Source organism: Cyclopterus lumpus, chromosome 17, assembly GCF_009769545.1.
Source record: "Cyclopterus lumpus isolate fCycLum1 chromosome 17, fCycLum1.pri, whole genome shotgun sequence".
NCBI lineage: Eukaryota > Metazoa > Chordata > Actinopteri > Perciformes > Cyclopteridae > Cyclopterus > Cyclopterus lumpus.
This window is the reverse complement of record NC_046982.1, coordinates 4,681,929-4,700,829: the sequence shown is the minus strand read 5'-3', so window position 1 is coordinate 4,700,829 and position 18,901 is coordinate 4,681,929. Positions and strand designations below refer to the sequence as shown.

General features: G+C 41.2%; 1 protein-coding gene across 2 annotated transcripts; it reads right to left on the bottom strand.

Moving 5' to 3' along the window:
• Positions 1-3,468: 3,468 nt before the first annotated feature.
• lyn (LYN proto-oncogene, Src family tyrosine kinase) lies at positions 3,469-18,733 on the bottom strand. Of its 2 annotated transcripts, none has more exons than XM_034555154.1 (13): positions 18,551-18,733; positions 13,880-14,016; positions 12,819-12,861; positions 11,168-11,273; positions 10,322-10,420; positions 9,796-9,899; positions 9,531-9,680; positions 9,259-9,411; positions 7,983-8,165; positions 7,121-7,197; positions 6,330-6,483; positions 5,835-5,966; positions 3,469-4,312 (listed from the first exon to the last, which is right to left on the bottom strand). In XM_034555154.1, the coding sequence occupies exons 2-13, from the start codon at positions 14,009-14,011 to the stop codon at positions 4,110-4,112; spliced, it is 1,536 nt and encodes a 511-aa protein (XP_034411045.1). In that variant the 5' UTR covers positions 14,012-14,016; positions 18,551-18,733; the 3' UTR covers positions 3,469-4,109. The 2 variants fall into 2 exon arrangements, with proteins under 2 accessions (XP_034411045.1, XP_034411046.1); XM_034555155.1 differs by having other exon boundaries at positions 3,652-4,312; positions 13,940-14,016.
• Between the last annotated feature and the right edge of the window lie 168 nt (positions 18,734-18,901).

Below are 18,901 nucleotides of genomic sequence, written 5' to 3'. Positions count from 1 at the left end.
ACACGGGTCTCCTCAACTGTCACTCAAAGCTGCTCGCTCAACTCCTTTCTGCTACAACACCCCTTCGCTTGCAGGGCGCGGCCATCTTGGAAGACCACGTGACCAGACGAGGAAACGAGCCGCGGTTTCAAAATAAAATGTTTTTTTTTTTTTTTTTATCTATACAAAATAATAATACGGGGTGTGATCAGTGACCTCTCACAATTGGCAGATACATTTAATGAATACTCTCCTGAGGTTCAAAGAGACGGACACATGTGGATTTTGGACCCATTTTCTGTGGATATCACTGGAAATGATGTTGGTTTGCTCTCACATCTGGAATCCCAGCTTCTGGAAGTTTTTCGACAGCACTTTGAAGTTGCAGTGGGGCAAAGTGGACCTGGGCTCCTTCTGGATTGGGATCTCAACGGAGTAGCCATCTCTAGCACTGTGGGCTGTGAAACTCCTTCTCCCATTCACGACCGCATATCTGTGTGAATCGGGATCCTCCATTGTGGCCACAACTGCGACCAAAGCCCGAAAGCAAGAAACAGCCAGACTGGAGGCCACTCTGAGAGTGAGCCTTTCCCCCATTGCACCCAGACTGGACCTGGTGGTGTCTGAGAGGCCCACGTGTCTCATTAAGAGGGGAACAGAAGTTGTAGCTTGTTTCTGTAGAAAAATCTATTTATTTGTTATTTTTGTGTTAATAAGCCTGACTTGAGCCTTTTACATTTGTTCTTGTGTTAGCTTGATTTGTTGCATGAATTGTTCGCCTGTTGTATGTGCAGGTTTACGTGCACATGATAAATGCACATCATGTCATTGTGATCACAAAGACATGTATTTATTTGACAAGGTTTTTGCTTGTTAAACTTTTAATTATTGAATACAAATCGAACCAAGAGTAAGATCAATTAGTTAAACCAATACAGTATTTAAATGGGCCACTTTGTACTGGCCCCATGGTCAAAAAGGTCAAGAAGCCCTGCTTGAATTTAAATGAATAATCTAAAAATATTTAACAGGTCATGCTTTGAGAGTCACTGGCTTATAATACATGTTTAAATGAATATACACTGAATTCTGAATACAATTATAAAATATTAAACTCCAAAAATGTAATTCTAACAATCCTTTTATGGGGTGTGCTCCTTGCTAACAAGGACATGAAGCTATTTGTGTAGTTCTCCACTGAGGCCACTGAGATGTAATTGAAATCAATGAGGTGGGGACAAATGGACATCAAAAGCTTATGATAATCTTGTTCTTCATCAAATCAATAGAATCTGTCGGGAAGTATGGGTGACAACTCTTAAACGCAGAATATACTTTACTGCATACACATTTATCCATACAAAACGTACACATTCCCATACCAAATATGAAGTCTACAACTCAAATCATTCATAGCAGCTTATGAAATAATATGACTTGAATTGTGTGTTTCACGTAGTCATAACCTTACTTTTTTTAAGAAGGGCATGATTTACTCTCATACCCTCTTTGACCATCAACCCAAGGAAACCACAACATATAATGCCCATTTTCACACAAGGGCTCGCTCGGACAGTTTCAGTTTTCTATTATGAAAAAGGTTGCCATTAATCACGGAGACGGACATTTAGTTTGTTGACCTCCTAATTGCATCAGATAAAGGACTCATCTCTGTACTTGTTTTGTTAGACCTTAGTGCTGCGTTCGACACCATTGATCATGACATCCTATTACAGAGATTGGATCAGTCGATTGGCATTTCAGGTACCGCACTAAGTTGGTTTAAATCCTATTTATCAGATCGATCTCAATTTGTATTTGTAAACGATGAAGCCTCAATGACCACCAACGTTAATCAGAGTTCCAAAAGGTTCTGTGCTTGGACCAATTTTATTTACCTTATATACGCTTCCTTTGGGAAATATAATCAGGAAACACTCTATAAACTTTCATTGTTATGCAGACGATACTCAATTATATCTATCGATCAAACCAGAGGAGACCAACCAGCTCGCTAAAATTCAAGAATGTCTTAAATACATAAAAACATGGATGACCTGCAACTTCCTGATGTTAAACTCAGACAAAACTGAAGTTATTTTACTGGGCCCTCAACACCTCAGAGATCAATTATCTGGTGATGTGGTTTCTGTAGATGGCATTGCCCTGGCATCCAACACCACTGTAAAGAACCTCTACGTTATCTTTGATCAGAACTTGTCCTTTAACTCCCACGTGAAATAAATCTCAAGGATTGAATTTTTTCATCTACGTAACATTTCAAAAATCAGGCACATCTTGTCTCAAAAAGATGCAGAAAAGCTGGTTCACGCGTTTGTTACTTCCAGACTAGATTACTGCAACTCCTTATTATCAGGCTGCTCTAATAAGTCTCTTAAATCCCTCCAGTTGATCCAGAATGCTGCAGCTCGTGTACTCACACAAACTAAGAAAAGAGATCACATTACTCCTGTATTAGCTGCTCTGCACTGGCTCCCTGTAAAATCAAGAATCACATTTAAAATTCTTCTCCTCACCTACAAAGCCTTGATTGGTGATGCACCATCATATCTTAAGGAGCTTGTAGTACCATATTCCCCCACTAGAGAGCTGCGCTCACTAAATGCGGGGCTACTCGTGGTTCCTAGAGTCCTAAAAAGTAGGATGGGAGCAAGAGCCTTCAGTTATCAAGCTCCTCTTTTATGGAACCAGCTTCCACTTTCAGTCCGGGAGGCAGACACAGTCACCTCATTCAAGAATAGACTTAAGACTTTCCTCTTTAATAGTGCTTATAGTTAGGGCTGAATCAGGTTTGCCCTGGTCCAGCCCCTAGATATGCTGCTATAGGCTTATAGGCTGCTGGGGGATGTTTTAGGATACACTGAGCACCTCTCTCCTCTTCTCTCTCTCGTTATGGATGAATTGACATCTCTTCATTACACATTACTAACTCTACTTCTTCCCCGGAGTCTTTGTGCCTTCTCGCCTCATAGGGTCCATTGGACCTGGCTGTGTCTGAAGCTGGTCCGGGGTCCTGACCCCTTGCCCCCGCTCCCTGCATCAGCCCCTGGCCTGGACCTGGTCTCCTTCCCAATGGCACTGTCTCCTTCTCTGTGCCTCCTGCCTCAAAGGCCTGGCCTCATTGGTCCGGCCTCTTTCGCGATGCCTCCTGCCTGGTGGGCCGGCCTCATGCCTCTTGCCTCCGTGGCCCTGCCCCCTGCCATGGCCCTGCTGTTCATCTGTACATATATATATTGTTTCTGTCCATCCGGGTAGAGGGATCCTCCTCTGTTGCTCTCCTAAAGGTTTCTTCCCTTTTTTCCCTGTGAAAGGGTTTTTTCTATTTTTTGGGGAGTTGTTCCTGATCCGATGTGAGGTCAAAGGTCAGGGATGTCGTATGTGTACAGATTGTAAAGCCCTCTGAGGCACATTTGTAATTTGTGATTTTGGGCTACACAAAATAAACTGAATTGAATTGAACACACAGGGTCAAATGGCAACCAAGTTGTTTAAATAACAAGTCAAAGACATGAGCGCTAAGCATTTGCTGAGTTTGTGCAGAACCCACGACCGGTGGCGGCTGGCCAATAGAGGGCCACGGGGCCTGGCCCCACCTTAAGCCACAAAAAAAAAAAAAGTATACAAAGATAATTATAATAATATTAATAAATTATACAGATTGTCAATATTTGTGTTTTGGAAATATGGAATATACCGAGTAATATTTGTAAAATAGGATATCTGCGCAAAATATGCTTTTCCTGCACTTCCTGAACGACTTTTTGCATTGAATCTTTTTCAATTGTTTGCTGAAATTGATTGGATGGCCCTACCAAATATAAATTCCACCAGCAGCCTCTGCCCACGACACCGATCCTCCTTCAGTCTGTCCTGCCTTTGCAAACTCTTTGTGCAATGTCAGCAGTTTCAGTCCGTCCGTACACAAACATCCAATGAAATGTATTTGAAAGCTTTAGGCACGAGACTCCAAGAACATGATTAAGAATCCACAACCTACCTGAACGGCAAATAGTAAAGAAATGCATTGTATAAACGTATAGAATATATACAAAATATTTAAAAAAACACATATTTAAAGTAGCCCCGAACATAATGTCTTTCTTTCCCTTTTACGGCTGCTGCTGGTACTGCCCCTCTGTGGCCGTGTAGAAGTCGTCCAGGACGCTCTGCATGTACTCGAAGGTGGGCCGGTCCTCGGGCTTGTGCTTCCAGCAGGACGTCATGATCTCGTAGAGCTCGGCGGGACAGTTGTCGGGCTGAGGCATCCGGTAGCCGCGCTGCACGGAGGACATCACCTCCACTTTAGTCATGCCTGAGGACGAGCGAATACACCAGGTGTGTTCAGAGGGACACAAAATACTGGACCGTGTGCACAAAGTGGTCATCCTCTCTAGACCAGTGATTCTTAAGCATGGGGCCGCGGCCCCTGATTGGGCCACGAACAGCACCTAGAGGGCCGCAAACAATTTTCAGTGTTGCAGCCGTGGACCGCGAGACCGCATAGGTTATCAATTAAAGACACCAGAGGCAGTACTGTTATCCATGAGACGCTCAGTTACAATACAGCTTCCCACCACTTGGTGGCGGTAATGCGTCAGTCGGTTATTTTTTTACAAGCTCCAATAGGCAGAAGAAGACACTCGGCCAGCCGCTAGCCTGTAGCGAAAGTTAGGGAGAAGTATTTAAAACTAAAATGGTGATAAACCCCCCAAAAGTCTAAATGTTTTCGCAAGTAAAATCCCGACTTCACTAAGTAGGGCTTTGTTAACGAGGTGACGAGCCAGAGCCCAGTGTGTGGAGTGTGTGTGTGTGTGTGTGTGTGTGTGTGTGTGTGTGTGTGTGTGTGTGTGTGTGTGTGCGTGTGTGTGTGTGTGTGTGTGTGTGTGTGTGCGTGTGTGTGTGTGTGTGTGTGTGTGTGTGTGTGTGTGTGTGTGTGCGTGTGTGTGTGCGTGTGTGTGTGTGTGTGTGTGAGCTAACGCTACCAACGCAGCACTGAAGCCTCAAAGTTAAAGCGGCGTCTCGAGACCAAACATCAGCACTCGTGGGAAAGCCGGTGGGATTTTTCAAGAGAAAGTAAAATGACCTCCAGATGCACAAAAGGTCCGTTGTGTCACTGATTGGCAACTCGGTCAGAGATATGAAGAGCAACTTCCGCTTCTGCAAACATGAAGACTGTTGAAGCATATCATTGGTAGATTATAAGGCTATATTTTCTTTTGCACATTATTTATTTTTTTTTTTTACGGTTTATTTCATTTGAAATGTATTATTTTGAATGTATCCATTTTATTACCACATACATTTATTTATCAAATTTCAATTTCTCAGTTTTTTTGAGTCCGTTCTTTTTTTCTCTAGTAAAATCTATTTATTAGTTATTTTTGTGTTAATAAGCCTGACTTTACATTTGTTCTTGTATTAGCTTAATTTGCTCCTTGTTGTATGCGCAGGTTTACAAACACATAATGACCAAATGTCTTTATGATCACATTGCGTCATGCTTTTGCTTGTTCAACTGTAAGTGGATTTGATTTAGTTATTGAATACAAATCAAACCCAAAGGGAGATTAATTAGTTAAACCAATACGATGTGATGTTACTATTTGAACGGCCCGGGCCACTTTGTACTTGAAAAGTTGGGCCCCGAGGGCTAAAAGGTTAAGAACCCCTACTCGAGACGGTGTGATCACCAGTAGAGGGCAGTAGAGCTGCGTAACTCCTTGGTAATCAAGCAAAGTCCCTGCTGATAATGCAGGGCCTTAGTTAATAGTTAATAGTTAATAGTTTATGGTGGTGATGATTATGAGGCGTAACACAGTCTGCTGTACGCTCACCTGGGTACGGGGCTCTCCCGTAGGTTATGATCTCGAAAAGCAGAACTCCGAAGGACCACATGTCTGACTTGATGGTGAAGGAGCCGTAGTTGATGGCCTCCGGAGAGGTCCACTTGATGGGGAATTTGGCTCCTGGGGGAGAGGATACGTACACGTACACGTACACGCACACACACACACACACACACACACACACACACACACACACACAGGCTTCGTGTCACCGTTAACACATTTACACAAGGATATCCAATTGGCCATTCATTAGAGCTGTAAATGACAATTAGAATCCGTCTACTGTATGTAAACAACACACACTGGTCCTGCACATGTCGGACGTACCGTCAATGTCAATATGAACCGGTAAATGACACCGAAAGTCTAGCTGGGGATTTTTATTTGAACTTGTCTTTGGTGTCCAATCCGGAAGTCAGCTCAGATGTGATGGACACACACACACACACACACACACACACACACACACACACAGTTTACCCTCTCTGGCAGAGTATTCGTCGTCCTCGATGACTCTTGCCAGTCCGAAATCAGCTATTTTACAGAGCAGACTCTCTGACACCAGGACATTGGCTGCTCTCAGGTCTCGGTGGATGTAGTTCTTCTTCTCTATGTACGCCATGCCCTCGGCTATCTGCAACGGCACAAAGGAAAATACTTTTGGGGGTTTGACTGTTCCTCAGAATAAAAAAGTGAAATAAGACATAACATTTGGATCAACATTGTATTGGCTAAATTACATTTACTAATTAAATAAAAATGTATATTACATTTTGGATTAATGAAGTACAAACCAAACCTCACCAAATAATCAAAGCTTCCTACAGACAAACATGTCTTTCTCTCATATTCTCACTCCATCCCAGGCTTAGTTTAGCAATACAATATCCACGGATACATTTTTCCTTCAATCTTTAGTTACACTCATAAAAACTCATCGAGTCACAGTTTTTCAAATGTACTAAGTTTAAAAAGAGAAAGAATAACAACAGTAAAGCTTTATTTTGCAGGTCTGCGATTATTTTTGTCTTTTTTTTCATGGAAAAAATTACATCATTCCCATAAATAAATAAATAAGCAACTGCTCCATTTAAATCTAAGTATAAAAATAATGTGTGAATTATTTATAAATTGTTGGACATTGTTAACGGTGAAGTGTCATTTTTTGTGCTTTCGGTTCGGGTTCCTCCGTTCGGCCCGCCGATGGAGACGGTGACGTCGGGTTTCAGCACCGTGAGGGAGCAGCTTGTTGTGGTCAGTGTGCAAATCACCTGCGCTGAGAAATCGATGAGCTTGGGCAGCTGGAGCCTGCATCCGGCATCGCTCTTTAGGAAGTCTAGTAGGCTCCCTAAAGGACAGGAACAAGGAACTAAGTGTGCAAACCTTTGCAGTTATTTACGGAAGGCAAGTGAGACAAACATCATTTGTTCTGTTTATCTTCTAAGTCGGATCTAGTCTGTTTTCTGTCATCTGTTTATGACGATAAGAACAGGTTTATCATATTTAGAAATGTACTTAAAAACAAATGTCATCTGTGAAACAGGTGTGTGTGTGTGTGGGGGGGGGGCGGGGGGGGGGGGGAGTTTCGCTTCGGTCATTCTTCTGTCATCTTTAAAAAGTTTCTTTTTGGGGTCATATTTAAGATGAATAAAAGTTGTCAACTTCTTAACCCACAAAGTATGTGCTTTGTGTTTAGAGTGTACGGAGGAACTAAAACTCATCTGTAATCAAACAGAACACTCATTTAGAACACGAGTGCACTTCAGCTTCTTGTGGCCACAATAAGTATTACAAAAAGAAAAAATCGAAATGATCCTCACAAAAATAAGAAAAGAAAAGAAAACATCAACTACAAAAATCTTTTTTTCACCCGTTCACACTTCATGACACATAAACATGGGAGAGAAATAGTTTAGATCCGACTCAAATACTTTTTTTTCTCCTCACTGGCCCCTCAGGGCTTCCATACTCTCCTCTGTGAACTATGTCCAAGGATTAACGTGAGTTAATGAGTCACATGAATGCTGTATTTCACAATACCAAGCCGCTGACATCAGCACTTCTTAATGCTGGATGCGTTTTCTGAATATTAGAATATATTATTATAAAGTGTTAACAACAAAGCTCCCTTACCGTTCGCCATGTATTCCGTGATGATGTAGATGGGCGGCGTCTTGGTGACGACGGCGTAGAGCCGCACCAGCCTGTCGTGCTGCAGCGTCTTCATCACGTTGGCCTCCTCCATGAAGGCCTCGACCGTCATCGTGCCCGGCTTCAGCGTCTTCACCGCCACTGTGGTGGTATTGTTGTAGTAAGCTGATGAGGAAGAGGGTGATAGAGGTTAGCAGGAACACAAATGTCCTTCTTTTTGTTTTTGCATGTACATTGTTGCTATAAATATAAGAGCGTGAGAGAAACAAAAGTCAAATCATATGAAGCAACACTGCATTCACTGTGGTGGGTTCAGGAGCAGCTGAACACGGCACGAGCAATCGTGCACGTCACTAGAAATAAAGGTAGCAGTATCCTCTGCTCTGAAACAGTCGGAGGGGGGGGGGGGGGGGGGGGGGGGGTATTATATATGCGCTGCTACGATGTACGTGAATGTATTTATGCCATTTGTCAATAACAATAACCACTCATTTTTGTATTTATTCTTGGTCTTTTTGTTAAGTGTAGTTCAAGTAATTATCATTATCACAAATGTGTGTGCGTGCGTGTGTGTGTGTGTGTGTGGCACCACCCAACTTCCAAAGGTGTGATGCAAATCTCCCTTCAGACTCCGTGATGTGCGACATGGATACCGACACGGAGATGAACTGGCGACGCTGACGGACACATTGAAGCATGTTTTTCTGTTCTGAGCCAAACTCTGTGGCTCAGCTCACAGGTAACAAAAGAAGGAAGTCATTTTTGTTTCAAATAGGGGGAAATGGAACTACCCCGTGCTGTTCACTTCGGCAGCTCACAGAAATGGGACAAAGGAATTCGAAATCCTCAGACGTGCCAGACTGAACCAGACCACCAAAGCCGAGGCGCCACTTGCAGGATATTTAAAGCAGCTATAAACGGGCCTGTCATTCGCCTGTACAGCTTTAAGAACGTGCTCCATACGATATTCAGTGAAATCTTTCTCAAATGCAGGTTGTCTTCTTAATGATATCTGAGAACAAGAGGGTTAATGGTTTACATGGCCAACAGCTTAAGAATACAACAACGTTATGGATTTCATGATGCGTGCCCCTTTTCAGGGGCGCAAATATCGCCAATGCAGGCACGCCGGCCCATACGGGACAGTCCCTCCAAAAGATCAAGCCGGTGCGAGCATGAAGGCGGCAGTACGTTACTGTGGGCTCTTCCTGAAAGGGTGCACTGTAAAGAATGACCCTTCTCTCCACTCTTTACTCACCCAGCCAGACGTCTCCGAACTGGCCTGCTCCGAGTTTCCTCACCATCCTGATGGAATCTTTGGAAATCTCCCACGCGTCTTTATCCCACGGCTTCTGAGCTTTGGGTTTCACACATGCACGCTCCAGTTTACGACACAGGCCGTCCGCTTTGTCTGGAACACACACAAAACATCTTGAAGGCAGCTAATAATTTTAAAAAAACTGATGCCAAACACCTCAGTGGGGTTGGGTGACGGTTTTGGAATAAAGTCTGTTCTGCGGCTGCACTCACTGCGGTAGTGTTTGATGATGCTGGCGATGTCAGGGAAGGAGATTTTAGGAGAGATGTAATAGCCGCCATCATCCATCGTCCTGATCTTATAGTGCTTGACCGAATCTGTCCCCTGGGTGCCCACGTCTCTGATGGACAACGAGTAACTTCCTGCGGAAGCGTCAGCAAGTGAGAGAGAGAGAGAGAGAGAGAGAGAGAGAGAGAGTGTTTGGAGATGAAGTCCACGCATCTCCGTCTCTCCCGGGGCTGTTGTGATTCCCCATACCTTTTGATGTTTCACTTTCCCGGAGGAGGTAAGAGCCGGGTTTGTTGGCGGGCGCCAGCAGCTGCCTCTCCGCATCCTTCCTCGTGATGCCCTTGAAAAACCACCTGCAGCAAACGCGGGAAGGCGCTTGAATTACACGCGCAGATCTCTTGACATTCAATGCGACTCTCAAACGTGTCAAAGCGTTGTCATTATTTGGGGGGAAGGGGGGTGGGGGGGGGCGACAGATGACAACAAACAAACAAAGGATCAGAGGAGGAATAAATAGGGACTGGAAAATTAGGAAGTGGGAGGTGCGGCAACCAGAGAAGGTGAAACTAATCAGGCCGGGGGCAGAAGATCAGCGAAGGCCAGAGAGCACACCAAGGAAAGGAAGTGAAACCAAACACAGGACGCTGGAGGGAGGGAACTTCAAAATAAAGCAGACTCAACAAAACCCGACCCACATTGCGATGACAATCGTCAGCGGGGAAACAAAGCGTTTGTTGAATCAAACATCCTTTTTCAAATGCCGTTTATTACTCACTCCTCTGTTTCCATGGTGTCCGTTTGGGCGACATAATTGCACGGGATGAATCCTTCTTTGTTGGTTGCCAGTGACCTCGCTTTCCACCACTCCCCGTGTCTGCAGGAGACAGCAATCTATCTGAGCACAAGTATTGTTGTTCTCCGATTGTGAGCGAGTGCGTTCTCGGCGGCGGGGGGGGACAAGGGAAGCGTTGGACGCGCCATGGACCCGGATTTCCCCCGTTGGGTTTCATTTTTAGCAGGAGTGTAAATATAGGCAGTGAAGGCGTGGACACCAAGTGAAAGCTGGCAGAACAAGACAGCGGTCTTGGAACCCACTATGAATCATATTTGGGGCAATTTGCTGCACATCCCCTGGAAAAAGGCAAACCCGATCTCTGTCATAGTTTCCATTGTTTCTCTTAAATAGCCATTGACGATAACGAAATGATTTGCTTATCTAAAAAAAATGCTGAAAACTAAAACTATTTAAAAAAAACATTCATTTAAATGAAAAAAGTATTGTTTTCTTTGATATTGTTGGTCATATATGCAGTGATGATTGCTGGATATTATGTATGTTGTTGAAGTTTCTATTTAATCCTTTGACGATAGGACGATGATGTATGTGTGTGTCTGTGTGTTTGTGTGTGTGTGTGCTTTACAACTATTAACTACCTTATGTCGCTGATCTTAAGTGGCTTTAAAGTAGACATTTACACATGAAAAAGGTCTCAAAGAAATATCTATATTAGTATTATTTGAACATTTTGATCTCCACTGTGACGTGTGCAGATGAAACAGTGGCCGCAGTATTTATATATAAACAGTGAATAACATTTCTCGAAGTCGAATCGGCACTCACTCCTCTAAGATTTTCATCTTATCTCCTTTCTTGAATCCTAAGTCGTCGGGATGCACAGCTTCATACGGGTAAAGGCTGATCACAATTTTACCGACCCCACTTTGCTCTAAAGAGAGGAAACAGAAAGAAAAAAGATATTGGCAACGTTAAATACTGCACGCCAAAACAAATAGGCCCGGTGCTATCTGAAAATTGCAATCTGGGTCATAATCAGGGAGAGCAATGATGTCAGACAAAGGTTAAAATATGATGAACAAACCCACAAATAAGGTATCAGACACTTTAAACTAAACATGACAGTGTGACTGTAAAAACAATAGATAACATAATAATAATAATATAATTACAACAATACTACTACTAATATATATACAGTATAGTTATTAACTAAAAAATACTCAAATGTATTCTTGCATGTACAACTGACTGATAATAAAAACTCTATATATATATATATATATATATATATATATATATACCTTTAAGTACTTTTTATATATATATATATATATACTTTTAAGTACTTTTAGGTATACTTTTAAGTATATAATATATATATATATATATATATATATATAATATATACTTTTAATTATAAGTCAGTTGTACATGCCAGAATTTTGAGTTTGAGTATTTTTTTTAAGTTAATAACTGAAAGTTTGAAAATCTTCGGTTCCACATAATGTGAACATTATGCTAGTAGCCTACTGGTTTGCGTTGAGCTCGTCTGTAAGATGAAGGCCCGCTAGGTCACTAGCTCTTTAACATTAAATGATTTTCCGATTAGATTGATTCTTGTTACTCAACAACTTCCCATTTGTTGTGTACTTTTGTTGAGTAACTTCATTTTGCTGAGGTAATTTGCTCATTTCAGTCGCATCTGTTATCGAGGATAAACAAAAGTGTTGTCTCATTTAGCCACTTGTTAGCAACCACCTTTTAAGAAACATAGAGAGAGAGGTTTTACTGAGGTATGCTATATCGTAGAACACAACGTAAAAATGACCTGAAGCTTGCGTTAACCACAGACCTCCAGGCATCTGAGGAAAAAGCCATAAAAAAAAATAAAAAAACATTGACTGAGTTCGCTGGCAATACAGAAATGCTCATTTGCGGGTTTTAGGACTCATTCTGGAAGCACCCTATGCTTATCTATGCTTATGCTATTAAATTAATGACACATCATTAAGGGGTATAGTTCCAGATGCTAAGTCAGCTATTAAGTGCTAAAACAGGTTATATGATGCTAAATGACTTACATTAGCCTCATAAACTTAACTTTGGAAGATACCCAGGCCAACTAACTGAGGCTCACTTGACAACTTTATTGTTTAGCACAAAATGAAGACTGTGGATTTTGTCCTCCATCTCTTACATTAAGCTGTGGAAGGTCAAGTCTTTTATTGTACATGCAGGCATGTGTATAATATAAAAATTAGACTTTGACTCCGAACCCTTCCTGCTAGCTTTCACAATCAGTATTGTGTGGTTATGTGGTTGTAGAAATGTCTTTTATAACAAATACATGCTGCTTGCTCAATTTTGCATTGTGTCTTCCAAATGTGAAAGATATCTAACAACCTGGTTCGATACCAATACTTTTGCAAAAAAAAGAAAAAATGAAACACACATAAGAAGAAATGTGGCGTACCTTCCATCTTTTGGAACACCTGACCAGGCAACAGGGAGGTATCCTGCAAAGGCAGACCAAGAGTTTTCAGGATCAGAAACTGTGTGAAAGTTACATGTTCACAAAGACATCAGCTGCTTCTAACACAATAGTTATAGTATGTTATATATTAATGTATTTATCTTTCTGTCTGTTTGTCCATCTATCCATCTATTAATTTATCAATCTATCTGTCCATCCGTCTATCTGTCTATCTATCTATCCACCCACCCATCCGTCTATCCGTCTATCTGTCTATCTATCTATCCACCCATCCACCCATCCATCCATCTATCTGTCTATCTATCCACTCATCCACCCATCCGTCTATCCGTCTATCTATCCACCCATCTGTCTATCTGTCTATCCATCTATCCATCTATCTATCTGTCTATCTATCCACCCATCCACCCATCAATCCATCTACCCATCTCTCCGTCTATCTATCTATCCACCCATCCATATATCTGTCTATCTATATATCCACCCATCCATCTATCCATCTATCCGTCTATCCGTCTATTACATTACATTACATTACAGTCTATCTATATATCTATCCACCCATCTATCTATCTGTCTATCTATATATCCACCCATCCATCTATCCATCTATCCATCTATCGTCTATCTTTCTATATATCTATCCACCCATCCCCCAATACATCTATCCGTCTTCCATTAGATTAACTGAGAGTGATCTTTTCTAGACTAATCTTTGCATCCACAATGCGTCCATTTCCCTCTGCGAGACGTGATCGTGTGAGACAGGAAGTTCTGTTCATTAGGAAATATCTGACTCACAATTTCTCCAAATCATTAGGAAAGGGTGTATCTGATTGAATACTGCTTGAGAACTGAATATTATCCCTTTCATGACATTCTCCATTAGTTCAATTTCTAACTCAACAGTGCACATAAAATAAAAATAAAAACATAACAAGCTTTGACTTTTCACCTCTGGGCTAAAATCAGCGACACTTTGCTTAAGTATGTCTCAGAGAGCACTAATCAGGATCTCGTTCAGCCATTGGGCTACTTACTATGTTGCTTTTTGTATTAGAGGTGGGGTCTCTGACATAGTGCATGTGGTCAGTACGTACAGTCTGCTGGACGGTCTTCCCCTCCACACCACCGCTCAGACCGTCTCCCAGCGTGGACTTGATACATCCCATACTGTCTGGCAGGGGGAGGTGAGAAAAAGGAAGTGTGAGCTGGAGTGTTTACACGTTTACATTTTACAGCTGCTGGAGCAAACAAAACTCTAAATATTCTTTTTTTTACCTTTTCATCACCTGGTGTTTTCAAAAAGGGAAAGAGGAAATGCACATTGGCACTGAGAAACTAACAAGAACAGATTCAGGTGTTAGATTCAGGGTAAAAAATACCATATAGCAGCTATGTTTGTAGCTCCAAATGAGTCTTTTTTGCAACTGCTTGGTCAGTGCTTCCAATATCATTCCCATGGCATCAAATATGGCAGTGGCCCTCCATTAAAAACTATGACCTTGTGGACGTAGTTAGTAGAGGAAGTCAGCCAACGCAGTATAACGAGTAACAAAGTCCACGTAGTGAGGACGTTGGGTTGATGGGTCTCTCTACAGACACATACCCACAGATCATTTCTGGGATCAACATACTTATATTAACCCAAAACCACGATATCTTTCTAAAACTAACCCAACATGAGAGTGTAACACGAAGGTGTGTCTTGTAGCAGGCCTTAATGGGCACTCACAGATAGAGCTGCACAGGACTTTCACCCAGGAGACCACTGTAATATGGTCTCCTGGGTGATATTGAAACTTAAGTACTTGCGTTGAGTTATGTAACATACCTAACTTTATGTACTTCTCTAGACCTAAACCAGATAATGTTCCTCAATCTGACCAAGTAGTTGTGTTGCCTGAACCCAACCAAGTTGTTTCCTGAGAACGGGGCGGGTGTTGACACAAGCAAATCTGTCCCTAGACTATGGTGTCATGGTTTGGTGCGTGTTAGGACTGAGTGTCCGTTGGTAGCCCAATGTGATTTCATTTATTTCCTACAATATCCATTAGTGGCAAGTGAAGCACAATTAATGTCTTATGGCTACAATTTTTTTTTCTTTTTAAACAACAAAACAGAACGAATGAGGACATCAACATACACATTTGATCAAATTAAACAACAAAATGTTCCTGGAATGTTGACCAAGCAGAAACACATACTGTATATCCTTGACAAAAACAGACATGAAAAAAAGACATATAATAATAGTAATAACAACATTTGATTAAATAAATAACAATAATGTATCTTAAAGGAGCTGTTAACTAAATTATGAGTTTGATTAGTCTTGGTTTAAGTAAAAGGATTTCATGTCTTAAGTGTGTTCATTTTAGGCCTGCATAAAATGTTATTTCTTAAATGTTTCCACAGTGATAAGCAAGAAAATACCTATAATCTATAGCATTATTCCAAAAATCGGACTTTGATCGATAAGGAAACTATTGGGGTTTTGGCTGCAGGATGTTTACTGCTCACCCGCATGAATCCCACAAACACTGACACACCATGACATTTGCTCACGCGTACATACAGATATATATATATATATATTTATGGTTAAAATGATTTTATGTATATATATATATATATATATATATATATATATATATATATATATATATATATATAATCATTTTAACCATAAACCTCCAGAGATGTTTCCTTTGTGAAAAAAGGTGGTATATCAGAGCAGGTGTTGTAGATAAGGAGTGCAATGTGAAAGTGTGTAGCTCTGTAATATTCTACAGTAGACTTAATTTTTTTATTATGCATTGTTCATGACAGTTTTGTACTATTTTGTTTTGGTTAACACGCTGGCATCTTGACTGTGATGGCAGCGTCCCAGTGTGCCAGTTGATATTAGCTCTTAGATTCTTTTCTCCTGTTTTTGCACCCGGCTTTGTATGTTCATGTGAAACACCAGTGTGCTTTAACTTTTAAAGGGGGTAAAAGAGGAAGACATAACAACTTTTAGCTGTTTTATGTTTGTGTAAGGGAAGCACACACACACACACACACATACACACACACACACACACACCTTGCTAAAGCTCATAAATTGATTTTATGCCTCAAAGTATTTGCAAATAGCCTTCATTGCTCTTTGGCTTTTATGGCAGATGGTTAAATGCTATAAGGAAATGTGAAAAGGATGCTCTCAACAATGCAGACCAACAGAAATAATTTGTTTGGTTTTTGTTTGAGAATGTGGTGTTTTCTTTCCTGGGGAAATCTGGCATATTTACTCACACATTTGACACATTGGTGAATATTAACCACTTTCCCAGCTCTGTTTAATTCAGCTGTCTTGATTTTGGACAGCACAGTTCGCTTCCTCATTCTCTTCTTTTTTTTCATTTAAATTTAGATTTTCTCTTCTTCGCGTATTTTATAAGGTTCCACTTGCATGCGTCTATTTTGGTGTTTAAACTAGCTGACAGAGTATGCAAATATGTGCTTCTATCAGTTAGACATACTTATACGAGTATGTGCTGGAAGGACATGAAGGTTAGTTGGATCATCTGCATTGATAAATTGATGCAGGGAGTTTGAGGCATCACAGCAGCAGAAGTTCGTTTGGGTCACTAATGAACACCTGTTTTCTAAAAGAAGAAAAACAGCGCTGTCGCTACTTTCCCAGGAAACCGACACGCATGAGTGATCACAAACAGGAGACAGCAGGAACTCACTTGGCTCGTTCTGTGGGCCAGCGAAGGCGCTTTAAAACCGCACTCAACAGATGTGAGGAGGTTGACCGTGGAGCTCGGTAAATGTTTACATACACCCCATTGTTATTAAAAAATAAAACATGTTGCTTTTTGCTTTAGCTAAAAAAAAAGACCCTTTGGTAGCACACATTTGTATCTGCTACCGCACAATTATGGCCTGCTTTTGTTCCCAAGCACATTAAGCTTCTGATACAAGTTTGAGTTATAGCAGCGTGCACAAACTAAAAAAGTGTAAAGCCCTCAAAGGGGTTCAGCAAGTAAGAACTGAAGAACTGGACTGGGTTGACCCGAGTACGACGTGAATTTTTAGACAGGTCTGGCAACCAACGTTCACGAATGCGCAAACTTCTCCTCATGCTAAATGTGTCTGTTAGCTTTGTCATTCTCTAATGTTAGCAAAAGGAAGTATAAATACATTATGTAAATAAAACCCAAGCTGTTTTTCCATCCACATGTTCACAACATGCTCACTTAGAAACCATGAAGTGGAAACCGTTTCAAAACATCGAAGGAGCTTGCAATGCATCTCTGTCAGCATTTTAGTCACTGTTAGCATGCTAACACACTCAAAGTGACACCGCTAACATGCTGATGTTCAGCAGGTATTGTGGTTTTGTTCATCTTAGCTTAGCGTGTTAGCATGCCAATGTTAGCTAATTATTAGCGCTAAACTCAGTGAACGGCTGGGGCTGATGGGAACGTCGTTAGTTTGGCGGGTTTATGATCACGCTGGACATGATCTGGACCTGACGATGGCGACCAGAGGAAACCGTGGGATTTCCAAAGTCATTAGCCATTCATTGTGAGCGGGACATGAATGCCTCTGCACAAAATAGTTGACATTTCACTTAAAAGCCATGACACTCATTGTGACACGAGAATACAGGTCACAACGTCCTCAGGATTCATTGTTTGGTAACCACAACCTCTAGCAGACGTTACGATATTTCACAGGATAAGGGCAACCAACATTGTTAACATTGTCATCCCTAAAGCGAGCCAAGAAGTTTCCTTTACATTCAATAGGCTAGTAAAAGCATTAAAAACTCCAATAGCTGCATACAACATTCACCCTTGTCGACCCCATAATGTTGCTTTTGCTCCTAAGAATCAAGTTTCTAATTCACGTTGATGTTTTTGAGTAATAGTATGCAAATAAAAGTGTCTGTTGTCCCCAATGATATAGACGACAGATTGTTTGGTTAAGAGTTAGGGGAGAAAGAAAACAACAGGTTCAACCATTCTCAACTCAATGGCAAACAAAAAAAATAGACACACCTGAAAACCAGAATTGGGGCTCAATGCGTTGTTGACTTGTCTTAATAGAGGTTTATGAATCAGGATGACAATATATATATATATATATATATATATATATATATATTGTCATTATGATTCGCATTATTATATGCAAATCATATATGCGAATCAAACAATGTGAGCAGTTGGGCAGTTTGTCATTGGTTGCGTTCAGTGCCTTTTTTTAACTTGACAGTCAACAAACAGCCGGAAACCATAAGGGTCTGAACAGATTAGGAGCCAAGACACACACACACACACACACACACACACACAAACACACACACAGAGTGGTCTGCTATGACAAACATACCAACTTCCTCATTGGGACTAAGCCCAAAGTCTGGTGGAGAAATGAAAGGAGCGGTTGTAATCCACATACTGCCACCTGTGACTTAGCATACATACTTACATGAAAAACTAACTGTCTGAAATGGATGGACACGTTTAAAATCACAGTGAAGCCAAACAACTCCTAGTCGAGTAAATCATTTACTGTTTGCTACACATTAAACTAATTTACACATCTTTAAACTATAGTGTGTGTGTGTGTGTGTGTGTGGACTATGATGACACGATGACCTGATGCACATCTCTGGCTGGTGTTAGTCACATCTCACATTCATTTGTGCTTACCTCTCGTGTGTCCCCCGCTAAAGAAAACAGTTCATCTACTGCCAAGAAGTTTTTTCTGATTTAGAAGTTGTTATCATCAGATTGACAGACAGACGCACTGACGATATCTGGTTCGACCAAGTGGGTCAGCTGGTCGACACGGACTGTTGCGCTCGTCCTCCAGAATGAGGAACTTAGACAAAGTAGCAGGGGATTTTTCTCTTTTTTTTTTCTTACGAAACTTCCTGGTACAATTGTCCAATGAGTATTTGCATTATCAGTAACACACACACACACACACACAGTCTTTTATGCCTCTACAGAAGGAAACACTACGTTAATTTATGCTTAAGTAGAGAATAGTTTTATAAC

Bases quoted from the DNA above. Each gene is read 5' to 3' on its own strand.
- lyn (XM_034555154.1), bottom strand. From the start codon at position 14,011: ATGGGATGTATCAAGTCCACGCTGGGAGACGGTCTGAGCGGTGGTGTG. The intron at 9,900-10,321 runs GTGAGTAATAAA...CGTTTGCTGCAG, and splicing joins GACACCATGGAAACAGAGGA to GTGGTTTTTCAAGGGCATCA. The intron at 9,412-9,530 runs GTGAGTGCAGCC...TGTGTGTTCCAG, and splicing joins CATCATCAAACACTACCGCA to ACAAAGCGGACGGCCTGTGT.